At 52.2% G+C, this 15,820-nt stretch overlaps 1 protein-coding gene across 2 annotated transcripts in view; it reads right to left on the bottom strand.

Moving 5' to 3' along the window:
• Positions 1-15,820, bottom strand: part of CELF4 (CUGBP Elav-like family member 4) — a 296,225-nt gene that overhangs the window by 6,966 nt on the left and 273,439 nt on the right. The window contains exons 8-12 of one of the 2 annotated variants that reach the window (XM_077135586.1): positions 15,538-15,687; positions 11,884-11,949; positions 10,271-10,354; positions 4,895-4,978; positions 77-155 (exon numbers count right to left, since the gene is read on the bottom strand). In XM_077135586.1, coding sequence (XP_076991701.1) covers positions 77-155; positions 4,895-4,978; positions 10,271-10,354; positions 11,884-11,949; positions 15,538-15,687 — 463 coding nt within the window. The remainder of the gene's footprint in view (positions 1-76; positions 156-4,894; positions 4,979-10,270; positions 10,355-11,883; positions 11,950-15,537; positions 15,688-15,820) is intronic. The other variant, XM_077135587.1, reaches the window with a different exon arrangement.

The following is a 15,820-nucleotide window of genomic DNA, read 5'->3' as shown; positions in this document are numbered from 1 at the left end:
AGAGGTGCCCACCCCCCACCCCGGCCGGCCCGGGCACTTCAGCCCTCTCCTTTAGGGGGGGAGAGGGCGGACACACCTGCGGGTGGAGGAGTTTATTGGACACTGTCCTCCCTGACAGGAGGGGGCCTGGCAGCGGGAGGGCACAGGGTGCCGGCCTGGGGAGAGAGAGGAGTGCGAGGGGGAGGGAGGGGAGGCAGCGCGGAGAAGACTTCTCCCCTGGCCAGTCGGGCCGCCCCCCTCGCGAATGCGGCCTGCCGGTGAGGGCTGGGCCAGAGGTCCAGAGTTCTCGTGGCCCCTCCGCCCCAGCTCCGGTGGAGGCTACCCCCAGCCAGGCTCCAGGTGACACGGGTAAATCCAGGCCGACTCGCATTATCCCACCACCTCGTACCCGGGGACTGCCGGCACCTTCCACTTTTCTCCCGTAAAATCCCAAGCCCTAGAAGGAGGTGCTCTTTCCTGGGACTAAGCAAGCACCAACTGATGTTCTCCCAAATACTCCTCATGATATCTATAGTAATCATAGTAACGATTAATATATTAGTAAAAATTGAGAGCCCTTTTTTTGCAGCCAGGATGGCAATAGTGCTTTTCACACATGTGCTCCTCCCAAGAGCCCAAGAGTGGATTTAAAACCATCTGTCGCTCCCAGTCACCTTCTGGAAAAGGGATGGGGGTGGGTCATGTTCCAACTTAATTTAGAAGTCAGCTCTTCTTAAAGAGGTGCTCACATCAACATTTCTCAAAGAAGTTTCTGTGGTCACGTTTGTTTATAACCAGACCCCTCTGTGACGGTTCAAGGCACAATAGCAAAATGAAACATCCCCCACCTGGCCAAATTCTCCAGTAAACAGATCTTTATTGTGTTTTTTAACCTAGTATTTCCATGTATTTATTTGACTTTAGAGGCTCTTTCCCCTGGAAAACAGACTTATATCCTACAAAATATGTGAAACTAAGCTTGGTTAGGTTCCCAGGCCAACCTGCAGAAGTCCCTCAGTTGGGGTGCTTGTCCCTAAACGACCATTGGATATACAAAGGACAGATGTTGCAGCCAGACCCCAGGTGACGTGGAAGTTGTTTTCTTGGTTAATTGTCCAAGGTACCTGGGGACTGCTTGCGACTTCTCCACTCCTCTAAGATTCCTTGCTCTCCCAACCCGGTGGCTCTTCTTTACCTCTGCCCAAGACACTGCCTCCATCCAGCCTCTTTTCTTTCTCTCCTCTCCTCCCTGCTTTCTCACATTTGCTCACACAGCCACATGCCATCAGAGATGGGGGGGATGAAGGTACATGTGCATCTTGTGTGCCCACATGTGTATACACAGAAATATGTTTGCACACATACATGTAAGCATGGAAATACAGATAGAATTGGTCAGCCAGACCCGGAGCCGCATAACCAACATCTGTGTAAGTCTATATGACAAAAAAAAATAGGGCAGATTTAGGTTTATCCATAGTTGGAGATTAGCCTGGAGTCATTCTTCTACCTCCTCTCTCATGTCCACTGGCCTGGCCACCTGTACATGTCTGATATCTAATGTCAAGTCCTTAGCTGACCAGAGCAGTTTCCAAAGTACAAATGGTGCATCTGTTTACACTGCTCTTCCCCAGATTAGGTCACCTGACTGTAGGGGCCATGCACCCTCCCTCCTTCTCTGCTGGTCCAGCCACACTGAGGGCTCTGACTCCACCCAGCCACCTGGGCTTGGCAGCTCACTTTTTGCAGGAAACAGCAAAGCAGGGAGGAGACAGGAGAAAGATAAAGGGGCTGGTGGCACTATTTGGGGCAGAGGTAAAAAATAAAAAGGAAGGAGAGCCACTGGGGAGATTATTGCAGAGGTGGTCTTGACAGAGGGAAAGAGTTTGGGGGTTTCAAGGAGTCTGTTCTAGAGGTTGGGAAGAATTCGAGGCTCAAGGAACATTCCTTCCTCAATTAGTACTGCCTGTTAACCGGATAGCAATTGAGACAGAGACCTGACTCTCCAGCAGACTGGACCTACCCCACCTACCATCACAGGCTCTGGGCTTCATCTCCTGTGTTAAGGATTTCCAGAGCTTCTCCCAGCCCCCAGAGTCCCCCCTCCCATCCCAGTAAGTTCCTGTCTCCCAGCCTTCTGGGAACCCGAAGGCAGGGTGCCCTCCTTCCTGACATTCCCACAGCCCTCCTTATGACCCAGCCCATCTGCCAAACTAGGAGCCATTTATGCGTCACATAAATTCACAGGGGCCTCTGGAGGATTCTGTTGGTGCTTATAAAGAAGAAGTGGGGATTTTGAGGGGTTCACTCTAACAACAGACCACTTTTGTGGGAGGCTCCTTTTGGGAACAAAGGGATGATGACACCACCTGGGGGTTTACTCTGGCCAAGCCCCTTACAGCATCCTGAGAGTTGACTGTTAAAAGTCCCCATTTCACAAATGAGGAAATTGAGGCTCAGAGAGTTAAATGACTTGCCCATGATGGAGTACTAGAATTAGGTCTTCCACTAAAGGCCTCTGAGACAGCTGTAGCAGATAAAGCTGCCAGAAGGAGAGCGCGAACTCAGGTGGCTTAATCGGGAACAGCTGTATTGGGCCAAGGGTGCTGGTGGGAGACTTTCCTATTTCAAGGCCGCCTTCAGATGTCTAGTGCCAGAAGTTTGTTCAAGAGAAGAGAAAGCCCGAGTATAGCGTACAGGATGATTTCTAGAAAAAGCAGGGAGGTGGGGGGGAAACGTGGTCCTGGAGAATTTAGGCGAGAGTAGTGCTTGGGGCAGATTGTAAGTAAATGCCTTAGAAAGAACGGGGTTGTAACACCCAAGGCTGGGTGGAGGCAGTGGCTGCAGACAGAGGCTTTCTGGGCCCTTAACAATATTCTTCTATTTTACGTAACATTTGAGCCTTGCTTAAAGAGCAAGTGTAACCGATTTCCAGTTTGTTGCTTTTAGATACGTAAATTGTAATTCATAAGGGAAAATACCAAAGAGTGGGAGGGTGGAACCCTGTTTTTATCTTTTGCTTTTCCATAGCCGAAGAAAAATGAGTTGCTAGGGCAAATCTATGCCACTGAGATACCACAAGTTCCCTGTGGCGCTTGCCGGAGGGGAGGGGGCAGCAGTGGGAGGATCTTAATCCCTTTGGGGAGCATGCTCTGAGACGCCGGCCGGCCGTGCCCTTCGGGGTTCCGGAATGACCGGCTGCAAACTGGAACGCTATCAACACGTGCTTGTTGACGCGACTCTCCTCCACCACTTCCAAGCTGTGACCTGGGCTCCCTGCCAGCGGAGCTCCTGCACGCTCCTCACAGCCCCACCACCTGCTGGCCAACCTGCAGACACTCAGCTTCCGGCAGATTCAGCAGTGGCTGTGTGCATGGCTATCTGGGGAAGCTAATCCACTGAGACTGGACTCCTCAATCCTCAGTGACTCAAGAGTGGATCTGACCCCAGAAGGCAGGGCTGAGGGAGACAGAGGGGGTGGGACAGAAATCGGGAGGAGTGGAGGGGAGAGATGTGGGGGTGAGGTGGGAGTCCAGGGGATGGCCTGAAGCTTCCTGGATAGGGTTGCCAGATTTAGCAAATAAAAGAATGCCCAAATAAATGTGAATTTCAGCTAAATATTGAATACCTTTTTAGTGTAATTACATGCCAAATATTGTTTGCACTATGTCCAGTGCAATATTTGGGATATACTTATACTAAAAAATAGTATTCAGTGTTCAGCTGAAATAAAATCTAACTAGGTGTTCCGCATTTTACCTGTTAACTATACTCCTGGATCCCTCCAGCCCTCCCTCTCCCATCTAAGTCAGTTTGCAGCAGGCGAATTTCCTGGAACCTGTGTTTTCATTCTATCACTCCCAGCTTAAGAACCTCCTACTACCCTCCACTATCTACCCTGCCAGATGAAATGTCCCCATCTGAATGGTCAAAAGGCTCCCAGCACAGAGCCTCCCTCACAAGTGTTCTCCCTTCTTTCCTTGCAATCTCCTTTGATGTTTCCTCCTTCAGTGTCCTTTGACTCTTCCCATCATCCCAGCCCCCAGACCTTTGTCCATTCTATTCTGTCAGGAATTCCCTCCCCCCTCCTTGACATCCATTTACATCCACCTGCCTTTCTTTCTACTTCATTCCTAGGTCCCTTGTAGACTCATTGCTGTTAAGTAGGTGACTTTCATCTAAATTCAGACCTTGGGCTTCCCTGAGGGCAGGGAGCAGTCCTCTGTTCCTGACTTCTCAACAAAGCTCGGCTGTGGTGGCCCGAGGGGATAGGAGGGAAAGAGGGTGCACTGTAGGACAGGAGGGGAGCCGAGAGCAGGGTAGGCAGAAAAAGGGGGCGGGGGCGGGAAAGGCAGGTGGGTAGAAGAGGCTAGGGAGCAGGCAGGGTGGGGACCTTGGCTGGGCTGACTCCCCCGCCCCAAGGATCAGGCTCCACGCTTACTCCGCTTACTCCGGGGCTCAGGCCAGGCCACTGTGATTTTGAGAGAAGAGAGGCAGCTGAGAGAATGGGTGCTCCTGAGGCTCTGCTAACTGCCCCCAACCTCCCCTGCCCAAAGTGCCCCTTCCCTTTCTCAGTTAGTTGGAATTGGGCCTTTTGCCTGGGAAGGGAAATCCATTTCTTGGACCGGGACACAGGGAATGAGTAGCTGGGCAGAGGTGGGCAGGGAAAGCGAGGAGCAAAAAGGACAGTGGAAGAGAGAAGGGTGGTGGGAGGAGGCTGGAGGCTGGGCTGATGGGAGCATGTGGGGGAGGGGCTGATGTAAAGGAGCAGGTTAAAAGCAGTCGGACACCGGTAAATTGGTGCGAGCACCACCCTGTCCTAGGTGAAGCTAATTGGTTTGTTATCTTTACCCACCAAAGCATTTACTTTGGTTAGTCGCCCGATCCACAAACACTTTCGAGGAGATGACATTACCGAAAGGGAGGAACATCTGCATCAGCTCAGCGTCCCCAAACTCCTGGGGCAGATGGTAGATGAACAGGTTACAGCCCTCGGGCCCTGCGGTGGGGGGAGGGGTGGGGCAGGGGAGGAGGGGACGGCGGGGTGGGGAAGAGAGAGACAGAGGAGAGGTGAGCGAGTTAGGCAGCGGCAGCAGGGAGGGGTGGGGGCAAGGTTAGGAGGAGGGTGGGTTTATCCAAGATCCAAGAGCAGCCTCAGAAGAGTGGGAGGTGCTGAGCCCTGGGTCTGAGCTCTGGTCTCCGCTCTGCACTTGGGCAAGTCACTGAGCCTCTCTGTGCCTCAGCCATCAGTTCTGCAAATGGATTGGGTAACAGGGGGCCTGGCAACTCTGGGGCTCGAGGGGCAGAGTTGATGTGAGAATGAGGTGGACATGCCAAGGCTTGATCAGCAGTGGTCCCTGGTAGGAGGTGCTGAGGAGAGGGAGGGGCAGACCCATCTGGGAGAGCCTCCTAGGGCTCCTCCTTTCCGGCCCCTGGCCAGAGGGCATCACCCTGGGGCAACCATGCCTGGTGCTCCAGGCCTGGAGCTTCATTTCTGTTTCCCGAAGGCCCCACCCTCCCTTGCCCCATACCTTGCACTCAACCCTTGTCTTGTTGGCCAAGACCAAGATTTATCCTGCTTTCTCCAGCAGTCTAAATGTATAGGAGGGGCTTTAGACAGAAGCTTAGTGATTAGCCAGGGTACCCTCCTTATAGAAAAGGTTCCCCATTTCATTACAACAGCTGCCCGAGTCCACTTCTATAGCATGAACCAAGTGTCGGGCTGTTCTAAGCACTTTATATATATATATATATATGTTAATTCACTTAATATTTACAGCAACACTGTGAAGTAAATAGTATTAGCATCTCCACTTCACAAATGTGGAAACTGAGGCCCAGAGAGGTTAAGGCACCTGCCAAAAGTCACACAGCTAATAGAGGGTGGAGCCAGGACAGGAACCCAGGCGGTCTGCTTCCAGAGTCTGTGCTCTCCTCTTTCCCTACCTATCTACCATAAATCTCAGCTCTCAGAATCCCTGAATGCTACTGAGGTTTTTAGATTTCTTAAATGTCCAGTAAAGATGTATATTTTTCTTTTTAAGCAGTCCAAATGTTCACTTTTAACTTAGAAATGGAAATCTTTTCATAATGCATTGTCTATTTCCTATTATCTTAGAGCATGCCACATATAATTTAACCTTTTAAAATGACTACAATCCGTTCAATGACAGCTTCCAGCTTGTGGTGGATGCGGAAATGAAATAGCTGTACCTATTAGAGTTGTGTAAGACAGCTGAGGTCTGATCAGAGGCTGGTGGTTATCACAGTGTGAGGCAGTAAGGCACCTTTGTGGCCCTTGCTTGGCTTTTGCTGCCTGGCTTTCAGGGACCAAGGAGGCTGCTGGCTAGCCAAGTTCTGGAGCAAAGTGCTTGCTCTCCAGTCTCTCTGTCTCTTCCTTCTTTCCTCTCCCCTCCCACTCCGCTCCTTTCTCTCTCTATCTATATCTACCCCCTTGAAACTCAGACCTATAGTGCAGACTCCCCTGACACCAGTCAGGCTAAGCCCCTCTTAGCCCCTGACTTCTTGGTCCTTGGTCCCTGCCCCACACCAACTGCCCACTCCTACTGATGAGTTACTACCCTTCCTGCACCCCCACCCTGAACTGCTGTCTTCCATGCACTCTGCCGGCTGATACTGCATTCAGAACTGGGCACAAGCATGCTCCCTCATCCACTTCCAGGAACTCCGGGTACAAGATCCCACAAGTTCTCGTGGCCCTGCCCTCACCCCATCCCCTCCAGCCATCCCATGTTCTCATTGGCTGCATGCCCAGTTTAAATGGCCCTCAATGGTGCCCAGGTAGATGTGAGCCCCAGGGGGCAGAAACCAGTTTTAAAGCCTAATCCAAGTCACACCTCCTCCAGGATGCCTCCTCAGTTGCCCTCATTCTCGCTTCTCCCCCAAAACACCTCTGGCCTCTTCCTTCTGGTGTTCCCTGAGTCTGACTCCATATTCTGTGATTTGGGGCTGTTTCTCTTTTATGCCAGGTAGGTTTCCCCTCCTTCCCCTGGGGGGAGGCCCATTACATGGCTATCCTGACTGTTCTACCCCATGGTGACACCGCCTCAAATCCTCTGAGGCCTTGGCTCCAAGTTCAAGTTCTGCAAGCTGCTTTATGTGGCTGTTGTGTCCTTCCTCCATAAAGAGAGAAGGAGCCTTTGAGGGCAGGGCCTGCAAGGACTGTCCTATCTCCATTGTGTGTGGCTGGGCCCACAGGGCAGCTCTCCCAGCCCAGCCCCACCCCTGCTCCCTGCCCCTCACCCTGCCCCTGCAAGCCTAGCCTTATCCAGCCCCACCCCCTTACTGCATTCCCTCCTTCACAGGTTACAGAACATCCAGATGGTAGGGCCAAGAGGACTTAAGAGAGCATCTGGTCTAACTCGGCCTTCTGAGAAATGGTGAAACAGTGCTTAAGAGACAGAAAATGACTAACCCCAGACCACACTGCAGCTCCTGGCAGAGCCAAGACTTCAGCCATCCCCACGGGTAACCTCTTCCCATCTGTGCGACAGGCAACCTCTAGGGGATTCAGGCATCTGTTGTTTCCAGGCTCAACTCAAAGACGAGGAGCTGGCCAGGAGGGTCACCCCCAGCAACCAGTGTGTCCTGGTATTTCAAAGCATGGCATGAGGGGAGGCTGGAAGAATACAACCTTCTTGCTTGCCAGTCCCTCATAGGACACTGTAGCACACAGCCTCAGCTTGCCTCAGTCTGGCTTCAAATCCCCTCCCCAGGCTCACCTCATCCTTTGCAGTGTTGGTGCCTTTACTCCTGGCTCTTCTCCCTGCCTGGAATGCCTGTCTCCCCATCTCTACATGTTGAAGATCTCGTCTTCCTTCAAGGCCCACCGAAACCTTCCAACCACCACAACTCCCAGTGCCAGGATCTTCCCCTTACACACAGGGTATTTTCCTTGGTGTCTGGGTCCATGTCTTACTCCTCCCCATCCCCCGCTCCCCTAGGATGGCTCATCCTAGGGGCTAACCCACCAGGAAGGAAGAGGCTAGAGAGGGAGATGGCCACCTAGGAACTGGCCGGGGGAGCAGGGCATGGAGGGGAGGTGGTAGAGGAGGCTGAAGGTGAAGCAAGAGGTGTGAGAAGGGGTCAGAACCAAAGGGCTGGGGACAGGCAGAATTCAAGGAGTGGGGACAGTGGTGGACAGTGGGCCTAAGTTTGCTGAAGGCCAGCATTAGGGGCTGTTATGTGTATTGGTTGGAGCACCACTGAGTGTGTATTGGGGTAGGGGGAGGGAGGTTCTAAACCCCTGAGCCCATAGAGCATGGCCTACAGGGTGGGGGTGGGTCATCCTGAAGCCAGTGGGATGACAAATGTAGTAGGGCCTGTGAGCAGAGCTCTCTTGTTTAGGCCTGCAATGGACAACACTGAGACTCCTGGACCCTACACCCTAGGGCTTTGATCTGAACAATGTGTTGCTGGAAATCTTGCACTGTGGGGAAGGAAGGCAGGGCTATAGCCCAGTGCAGAGACCCTCTGGTGGAGGGAGAGCTGAGGGGTGAGCATGGGGGGAGCCAAGGGATTGGACCATCCCAACTTCTACTTCACCAATAGTAACCCCAGGTATCATTCTGAGCTATAGCAGGATGGTGATTTCAGGAATGCTCCCCTCTGGGTTGCTGAGCTTGGCTTAGCTGGGCAGGGGCAGATCAGACACTACATATCTTGTAGCTACCTAATACGTGTAAACTGGAGAATAGTTGTGTTTCATGTACAACTTTAGAGGGGGTGACAATTTGGTGAAGGAAGGGCTGCACAACCCACAAGAAATCCACAGATAATTGCTGAATAGAGTTTAGAGGAGAGACAAGCCAGTTTAATCCTTACACCCCTCTAGGGAATGACCATCACTCTTCTCACGTTACAGATGAGGATACTGCGAGGGTGGGTAGTTGGCCCAGAGTCACATGGTGAGGAGGCAGCAGAGCCCGAGTCAGACCTAGATGGGTGGGCTTCAAAGCCCGGTCCTCCAGGCTCCGTGCCTGCTCTGGGCCTATCTGACCAAAGGGGTTGAGTCAGCAGACCCCTGAAGCCCTTTCCAGGACCAACCTACATCCCTCAGCTCCAGCAGGATCTGCAGTAGGGGCTGTGAGTCACACATTTGGAGACCATCGGAAGTCCCTGGCCACAGGGACTGCTGAGGGAGATGCAGTGACCCTGCTGCCAGAAGGACCCTTGATCATAATTAGTGTTCTTGCCCCCTCAAACCGAGCTCTGTGGAAGTCCCTGTAGAGTTCCAAAGGTGGGCCATTTGTCCAGATTCCTGTCTTCCTGCTCCTGTGGGTCTCTAGGCTCCTCAGGGTCTTTATGAGGTCCCTGCCACCCCAAGCCCCACTGCTCTTACCTGCCCTGTTCACATCAGGGCCTCTGAATCTTTTCAGGGTCCCCTTCTCACATGAAGCCTACACTAGGGCACTTCCATCCCTGCACCTCAACCCTGCACATGGAGGCAAGCCCTTGGGGGTTCCAGCTATCTCTCCTGCTCACCTAGAAGGTACAGCTTCTCCTATCCGTGATGAACTGGTCCTCCTACCCACCCACCCCCATCATGAGCACTCTTACCTCCCCCTTTCCCTTCATAGAGGAGGAGAAGCTATTCTTGGCCCCTTCCTCCTCCAGCGCCTCACCTTCCTGACCACCCCAGTCTACGCGTCTTTTTCTTCTCAAAGCCTAAAACCATTTGAGTCGATCCTACAACAATCACCAGTCTTGGAGTCTCCTCTCCTAGCTATGCTGTCAGCTCTTTGGGAACCCGTGGGGAGAGGGGCTTCAAAGTAAGACCCGCGAGGCTGGGAACTCTCCTGGGTCAGAACAAGGCCACCGCTGGCAAACACATGCCTAACCTCTGATACGTTCTGTTTAATGGCTGGTTCAAGGGCAGGCTAAAGAAGGAACACAACCCCAAGCACCCTCAAGAATGTTTTTCTTCATAGACTCAGATATCAGTGCCTAAGCTCTGTCATAGGTCACTGGCAGAGACAGAGAGGTGCCATGTGGGACCCTACTTGGCCCTGAGGGCGCCTGTGGAAGCCCCTGGTCCAGGCCAGACCACCATCTGGTCTGAGAGCCACCCCCTGAGAAGAGAGCCTCTGCACTGGGATCAGAGGGTGCGCCCGCACCTCACAACCCAAATGTCTTCCTCACTCCCTCATCAACACAGCACACAAATGTGGGTAACTTTCAAATGAAATGCCCGAGCCAAAGGCCCAGGTGAGCAGCCTGGAGGGAGAGCAGGGGGCAGGGAGAGGCCCAGGAGCCCGGCTCGCAGACTCACCTTCTCTCTGCTGCTGGGGGATCATTGGAGGCGGCTGAGGAAAGGCCTGGCTTATCTGACCATAGGCAGCAGGGTAGGCGGCTGCTGGAGGGCCAAAGAGAAGAGGCAAGAGCGAGACGGTGACAGTGACATGGAGAGAGACAGGGTGAGATGCAGGAAGAAAGAGAGAGGTTTCAGTGTTGGGCAGTAACAGCAGAGCAGCCAAAAGCGCATTTCAGCTCAGCCATTTAAGATAAAGCAGCTTTTCAGTTTTAGTATTAATGAAGGAGAAACAGCAGATTGAAGATTAGAAGAGAGGGCATGTTTGTGTGTGAGTGTGTGTGTTGTTGTGAGTTTAATCCAAAACAACAGACAATCCACATGTGTGGGATAATTCACAATAATGGACAAAAATAAAACAAAAAAAAACCCACATCAGAATATCCTGGACAAAACTGACCCACACTAGGAGTCTACCCATGGGCTTCCCCCTTCCTGAGCCATGCTGGTTCTGCTGACATAGCTTCCCTCCCACTTGGGTGGTACCTGGCGTAGGAGGTGGGAGCCACCATAGGTGTGGACGCAGCCTCCAGGAAACCGACAAGGGGATGGGCCCCAGGGACAAACGACTGACTCACACAAACCTGATGTTTTCTGTATTTAACTGGAAAGGGTCAGAGATGGGAATGGCCAGTCCCCTCCCCAGCCTGGCCTGGCTCCAGGTGCAGGGCTGAGGGTCAGATCCCACAGGGACCCAGTAGGAGAGAACATTTTGCCTGGTACCCCAGCTGTGACAGGCCAGCTTCACCCCAAATCCCCACATTGACAGGCAGTCCTGTTACCCTCAGGGTGACATCACTGGTTCTTTTAAGCACAATGAGTATCTGGTCAGAGAGTAGGACAATGGCTGGGCAGGGATTATTATGGAATGTTACTCAGTCCAGGGGTCGGAGAGAAGCCTAGCTGATAACATGCCTTGGGCTTCCTATGGTGGCTAGTCACCTTTCCATTCCATGACTCAAGGCTGTCTGCCCACTTCTGGGCTATCTCTTCTCTCCTCTCCTTTTTTCTTCCTTTGGCTATCCATCTTCCAACCCCTTCCTTGTTCCCTGTCATCCTTGTCGATGCCTCACTCTTGCTGCCTGTGCATGGCTAGGGGTGGGGGCAGCTGCTTCCCTTTTAGGGTCTCTCCTTCCCTCAAACCCACCCCCGGTCCAGCCTTGTCCCTGTGCTGCTGTGCGACTTGTACTAGTGGGCAAACCAGCCTTGGTGGTACCACGGGAAATGGAAATCTGGCCTCAAAGAGAACTGATTGCACAGCAAGGTTCAAGCTTCAGCTTGGACCGGTCAACTGGTCTGAAGTTCTGACCACCCACATTGCAAGGGCACCCTGCCACATTGGGTCAACTCTGCCGAAAGGATAGGGGGATTCAGAGGGGTGGGGCTGAAGGAGAGTCTCTGCCAGCACAACATGCCCTTCTACTGCAGATCCCCCCACACGCACCCTCCCTCCCTCTTCTCTCCCCTTGCAGTTCTGGGCCTGGAGGTAGAGCGGGGTGGGGGGCACGAGTGCCTTGTGCATGGGGAGGAACATAGCGCAGGGAGGAGCCATGGGGGAGCGTGCGGATACTAACGACCTGCATACTGCTGCACTCCAGCGTAGGCCTGCTGCAGGGGGTCCGCGGCGGTGGGGCTCTGCGCTGCAGGGACACAGGAGGCACAGGTCAGCGATACCCCAACCCAGCCCCTCAGCCCGCCGCGCCCATGGGAACTTCTCTGTGGCTGTACTGCCCTTCCCAGCCACTGTGGGGTCTGCCCTGGGGCACCTGGACCCTTTAGGGGTTCCCCCTTCCCGGCCCGGGGCCCTCACAGGGAGGGGTATTGCCCACCCTGTCTAGGGGATCCAGGCTGCAGCTGGCCTGGGGGAGGCAGGCAGATGATTCATGCAGAAGACTGTGAAGAGAGGGGAACAGATGTCAGAGGAGGGCTTAGCCATGAGGGGCTTGAGGGGAAGGCCCATCTGGGGCCTGGCCAGGAGAAGGGATACAGGAATGCAGACAAGTGAGGCTCACTGATCCTCTACGAAGGAAGGGACAGCCTGACTGGGTGAAGGAAAGGGCACAGGGAAGTCTCACCCTGCCCCCCATTCTCCTGGCAACCCACTTATGTTCAGGTAGGTCCCCTCCCACATTCTTAGGGAATTTGCACAAGGTACAGAGGTTTTCCATTCCTAAGCTATGGCTGAGGTGTCTCAGCATGGACTGGCCACACAAATGAAGTCTGCCCAACAGGCCGAGAGGGAGATGGTGCCAATAGAAACCAAACAGAAGAACAAGACCTTCCTCCCATCTTCCAAGCTTGTGACTCTGCACTGATTTGACAAGAAATCCAGGTAAGCTGAACAGGGGGAATGGCTTGGTACACTTGTCACCTTTGTTCTGCAGGTGCTGACTGGGGGCGATAGCCTGAGCCTAGACCAGTGGTGGGTGCTGCCTTTGGTGACAAAGGCTGGTGATGACGTAAGTGGAACAGGGATGGCCTTGGAGGCTGAGGGAGGTGGGTGGGACAGGTGTTCACCCATAGGGAGACTCCAGTCCCAATGTATTTGGGGCAAACTGAAGTACAAAGGGTGCCAAACTTTAGGTCCTTTAAAGAAAGAAATCCCCAAATTCTGAGCTTTGATCCCTTAGTTTCTCAGTAAAATTCCATTAGAGCACTAACACCCAGATCGCAGGGAAGCCAATGGCAAATGAGGTGTCATCCCTTCCAGACCAGCACAGGACAGAGGGTCCAAGAGACAGAAGAGACAGCAGGTTCTATACTTCTTAGGGCCTGGATGCAGCAGGAAAGCTGGGCCCAGGAGGAGGAACTGAAGATGGGTCACAAGGCAGGCCCCTTCCTATCTAGGGCTGCCCCATCCAAAACCCTATCTTGTATTTTCCATTTGGTAGAGATGGGAGCCAGGAGCTTCCAGAAATTATGAAGTAGTGGTAGTCTTCAGCTCTGTGGTCCCCTCCTACTATTTCCTTCTATCTCCTTCACTCTAGGCTCCCTGGAGGCAGGTCATATCTGACTTGTCCTCTTTGGTTTCCCCAGCTGCTCACCCACTCAGCACCTTTAGGCACATTAAAAATTGATGCCCTTGAGCAGGACATAACTTATACAACTTACATGGCAGCCCCACCCAGAACAGTGCATAGTAAGTGTGACTGAAGAAACCAATGAGTTTTCTCTTGGTCTTCCATGTTTGTGAGAGCAACCCTTTAGGAGTATTACGTGGGAGTAAAGGCCATACTGTGTGCTTCCAACATGATCTCAATGAGCAAAGAAGGAAGAACAGAGAGGCTACCTGGGGCTAAGAAGTGGAGAAAAGCATTCTGAAGCCCCTCTGTACTTCTCTCTGCTTAAAGACTTCCATTAGTAACTGCCAAACAGTGAACATTTTGAAGGATCTCGCTCATTATAGTGGATGCAAATTCCACATTTAAAGGCAGTAAATTAATTTTTTAAATTTCTACTTTTCTCCTCCCCTTCCCTCCACCCCTCCCTCATGATCTGGCAGGAAATCGTTTATGGGCTGTGGCAGATTGTTATAAATGGGGAAAAGAAGCATTTCCAAATTCCATGAGCTCGCAGATGCTGCCTGGGGTGGGGAAGGAACAGGTTTGTCAAGATCCAGGAATCTGGATGGGCTTCTGGGCAGGAAGGAGCAAGAAATTAAGCCATTCAGATGGGCTAGGGAGACTACCTCCCAGTCCAGAAGCTTGATATTGGGGACTCCATCCTCCAGCTTGCCAAGCCCTTACCCTCCACCCCTACCAGCTCAGAGCCTGCATCCCTAAATAGCAGTCCAGATCCTTTGGGCCCTACCTCTTCACTCTCTAGGCCTCCATAGTCTCTTCTCTGTGGACTGAGGAATGACTTGCAAGACAAGCCCCGGAATGGAATTAAGAACTCCAAGTTCAAAGTCCATAAATTCTCCTTCTCCATTTCCCTCTAGTACAGTGGTCCTTCACTGCTGCTGGTAGAGCTTGTCAATATTATGTAAGCCTGGGCCTCAGCCCAGACACTGAAATAAGGGTCTATGTCATTTTTATAAAGTCCCACAGTGGATTCTGAAGGCAGCCAAGGTGGGGGGCACTATGCTGCTCCTCCTGCTTCTGCACCTCCAGGAGAGCCCCCCCCTCAGATGTGTTGTCCTTGTTCATCCTCATTCTCCAATTCCTATCCATCTGGTAAGTTCCACTGTTAAGCTCGTCCTCAAAGAAGGCTTTTTGTGGCTTCTTCAAACTACAAGAGAACTTTCCTTCATCTGAATCCTTTAGCACCTCAAGACTGAAAACATTCCCTCTTGATTAAATGTTGTATTATTCTTTAGATGAATATTGGGTTCCTGACTGGACTTTGATCTACTGGAAGATAGGCCTATTCCCTCCCCTCTTTCATCTGGAACAGACTGGCACTTATTAATACTTATGGGGACTCTGTACCTTTATCCTCTGCTTGCCAAGAGGACAACACTGTCACATTTCAATTGCATTGCCCCTTGCTAGTGTCCTCTATGGCTCTGAACCCAGCATTTTGCCCCAATGTCAGTCCATCCTCCAGACAAGAGAGATGAGCTGTTTCAAGACAACTAGATATTCTCATGACGTGTGAGCAGCTGAGTTTGAAAGGGAAAAAGTTAATTAGGAACAGGCCTCCTGGATCTTCCTGGGTGCCAGACCTCACTGTTCCAAGGACTCAGGCAAATCTGGGAGCTGTCCGAGGTTCTGACTCTCTGTCTGACGTGCTGACCAGGGTTTCGTGTGCACCAAGGGACCAGACTGACATGTGCTAGCAGATAATCAATCCATATATCTCTACTTCCTTCCCCAAAGAGTTGTTCCCTATTTAACACTAAATCTGACTGGTTTTCACTTTTATGTCCTCACTTCTTACAGGTCAAATTCACACTCAATTAACTTGCAGTTACTAGTTTTTATACCTGGTTGTGTAATGGCACCCAGCCCCCTCTCCCCTGAGGGAACCCCAGGAATGGGGATCTATATCACTAATCATACTGACAACTCCCAAGCGTGGGATTTGGTCCCTTCTTTCCCACCAGGAGCCCCTTTGGGGGGGGGGGTTACAATAGGAGTCTGGCTCTTTCTGATCAAATGTGGGGGTTCTAGCAAGGAACAAACAGTAGGCAGGAGTCTCACCTCCCCTCTTATAATAGTAAGGACAGGGACAGAATGAATGAGGAGTGTGCTACATGGGAAGAAAAGGCTGCTAGATATACTTACCTGGGTAGGGGTGGATGCCATTGGCAAATACAGCTTCTGCAGCAGGCTGCCCATTGGCCTGTGGGGGAAGGCCAGTAAAGCCATTCACCCCAATGGGGGATGGGATGCTAGGCACAGCTGGTGCAGTGATGCCTGGAGGGGTGCTTCCACCTGGTTCCAGGGATGGAGAGGGGTGAAGAAGAAGAGGCAAGCAGAACAGAGATGAAGAAGACAACCACATAGAGTTCCAAACCACTGGCCCCAAAGTGCAAAAATAGATTTGGACCTCACACACCAGCTCAGT

The sequence above is a fragment of the Tamandua tetradactyla genome, chromosome 18 (genome assembly GCF_023851605.1).
Source record: "Tamandua tetradactyla isolate mTamTet1 chromosome 18, mTamTet1.pri, whole genome shotgun sequence".
NCBI classification, from domain to species: Eukaryota; Metazoa; Chordata; class Mammalia; order Pilosa; family Myrmecophagidae; genus Tamandua; species Tamandua tetradactyla.
The sequence above is the reverse complement of the archived record's forward strand: the minus strand, read 5'-3'. Positions and strand labels throughout refer to the sequence as shown.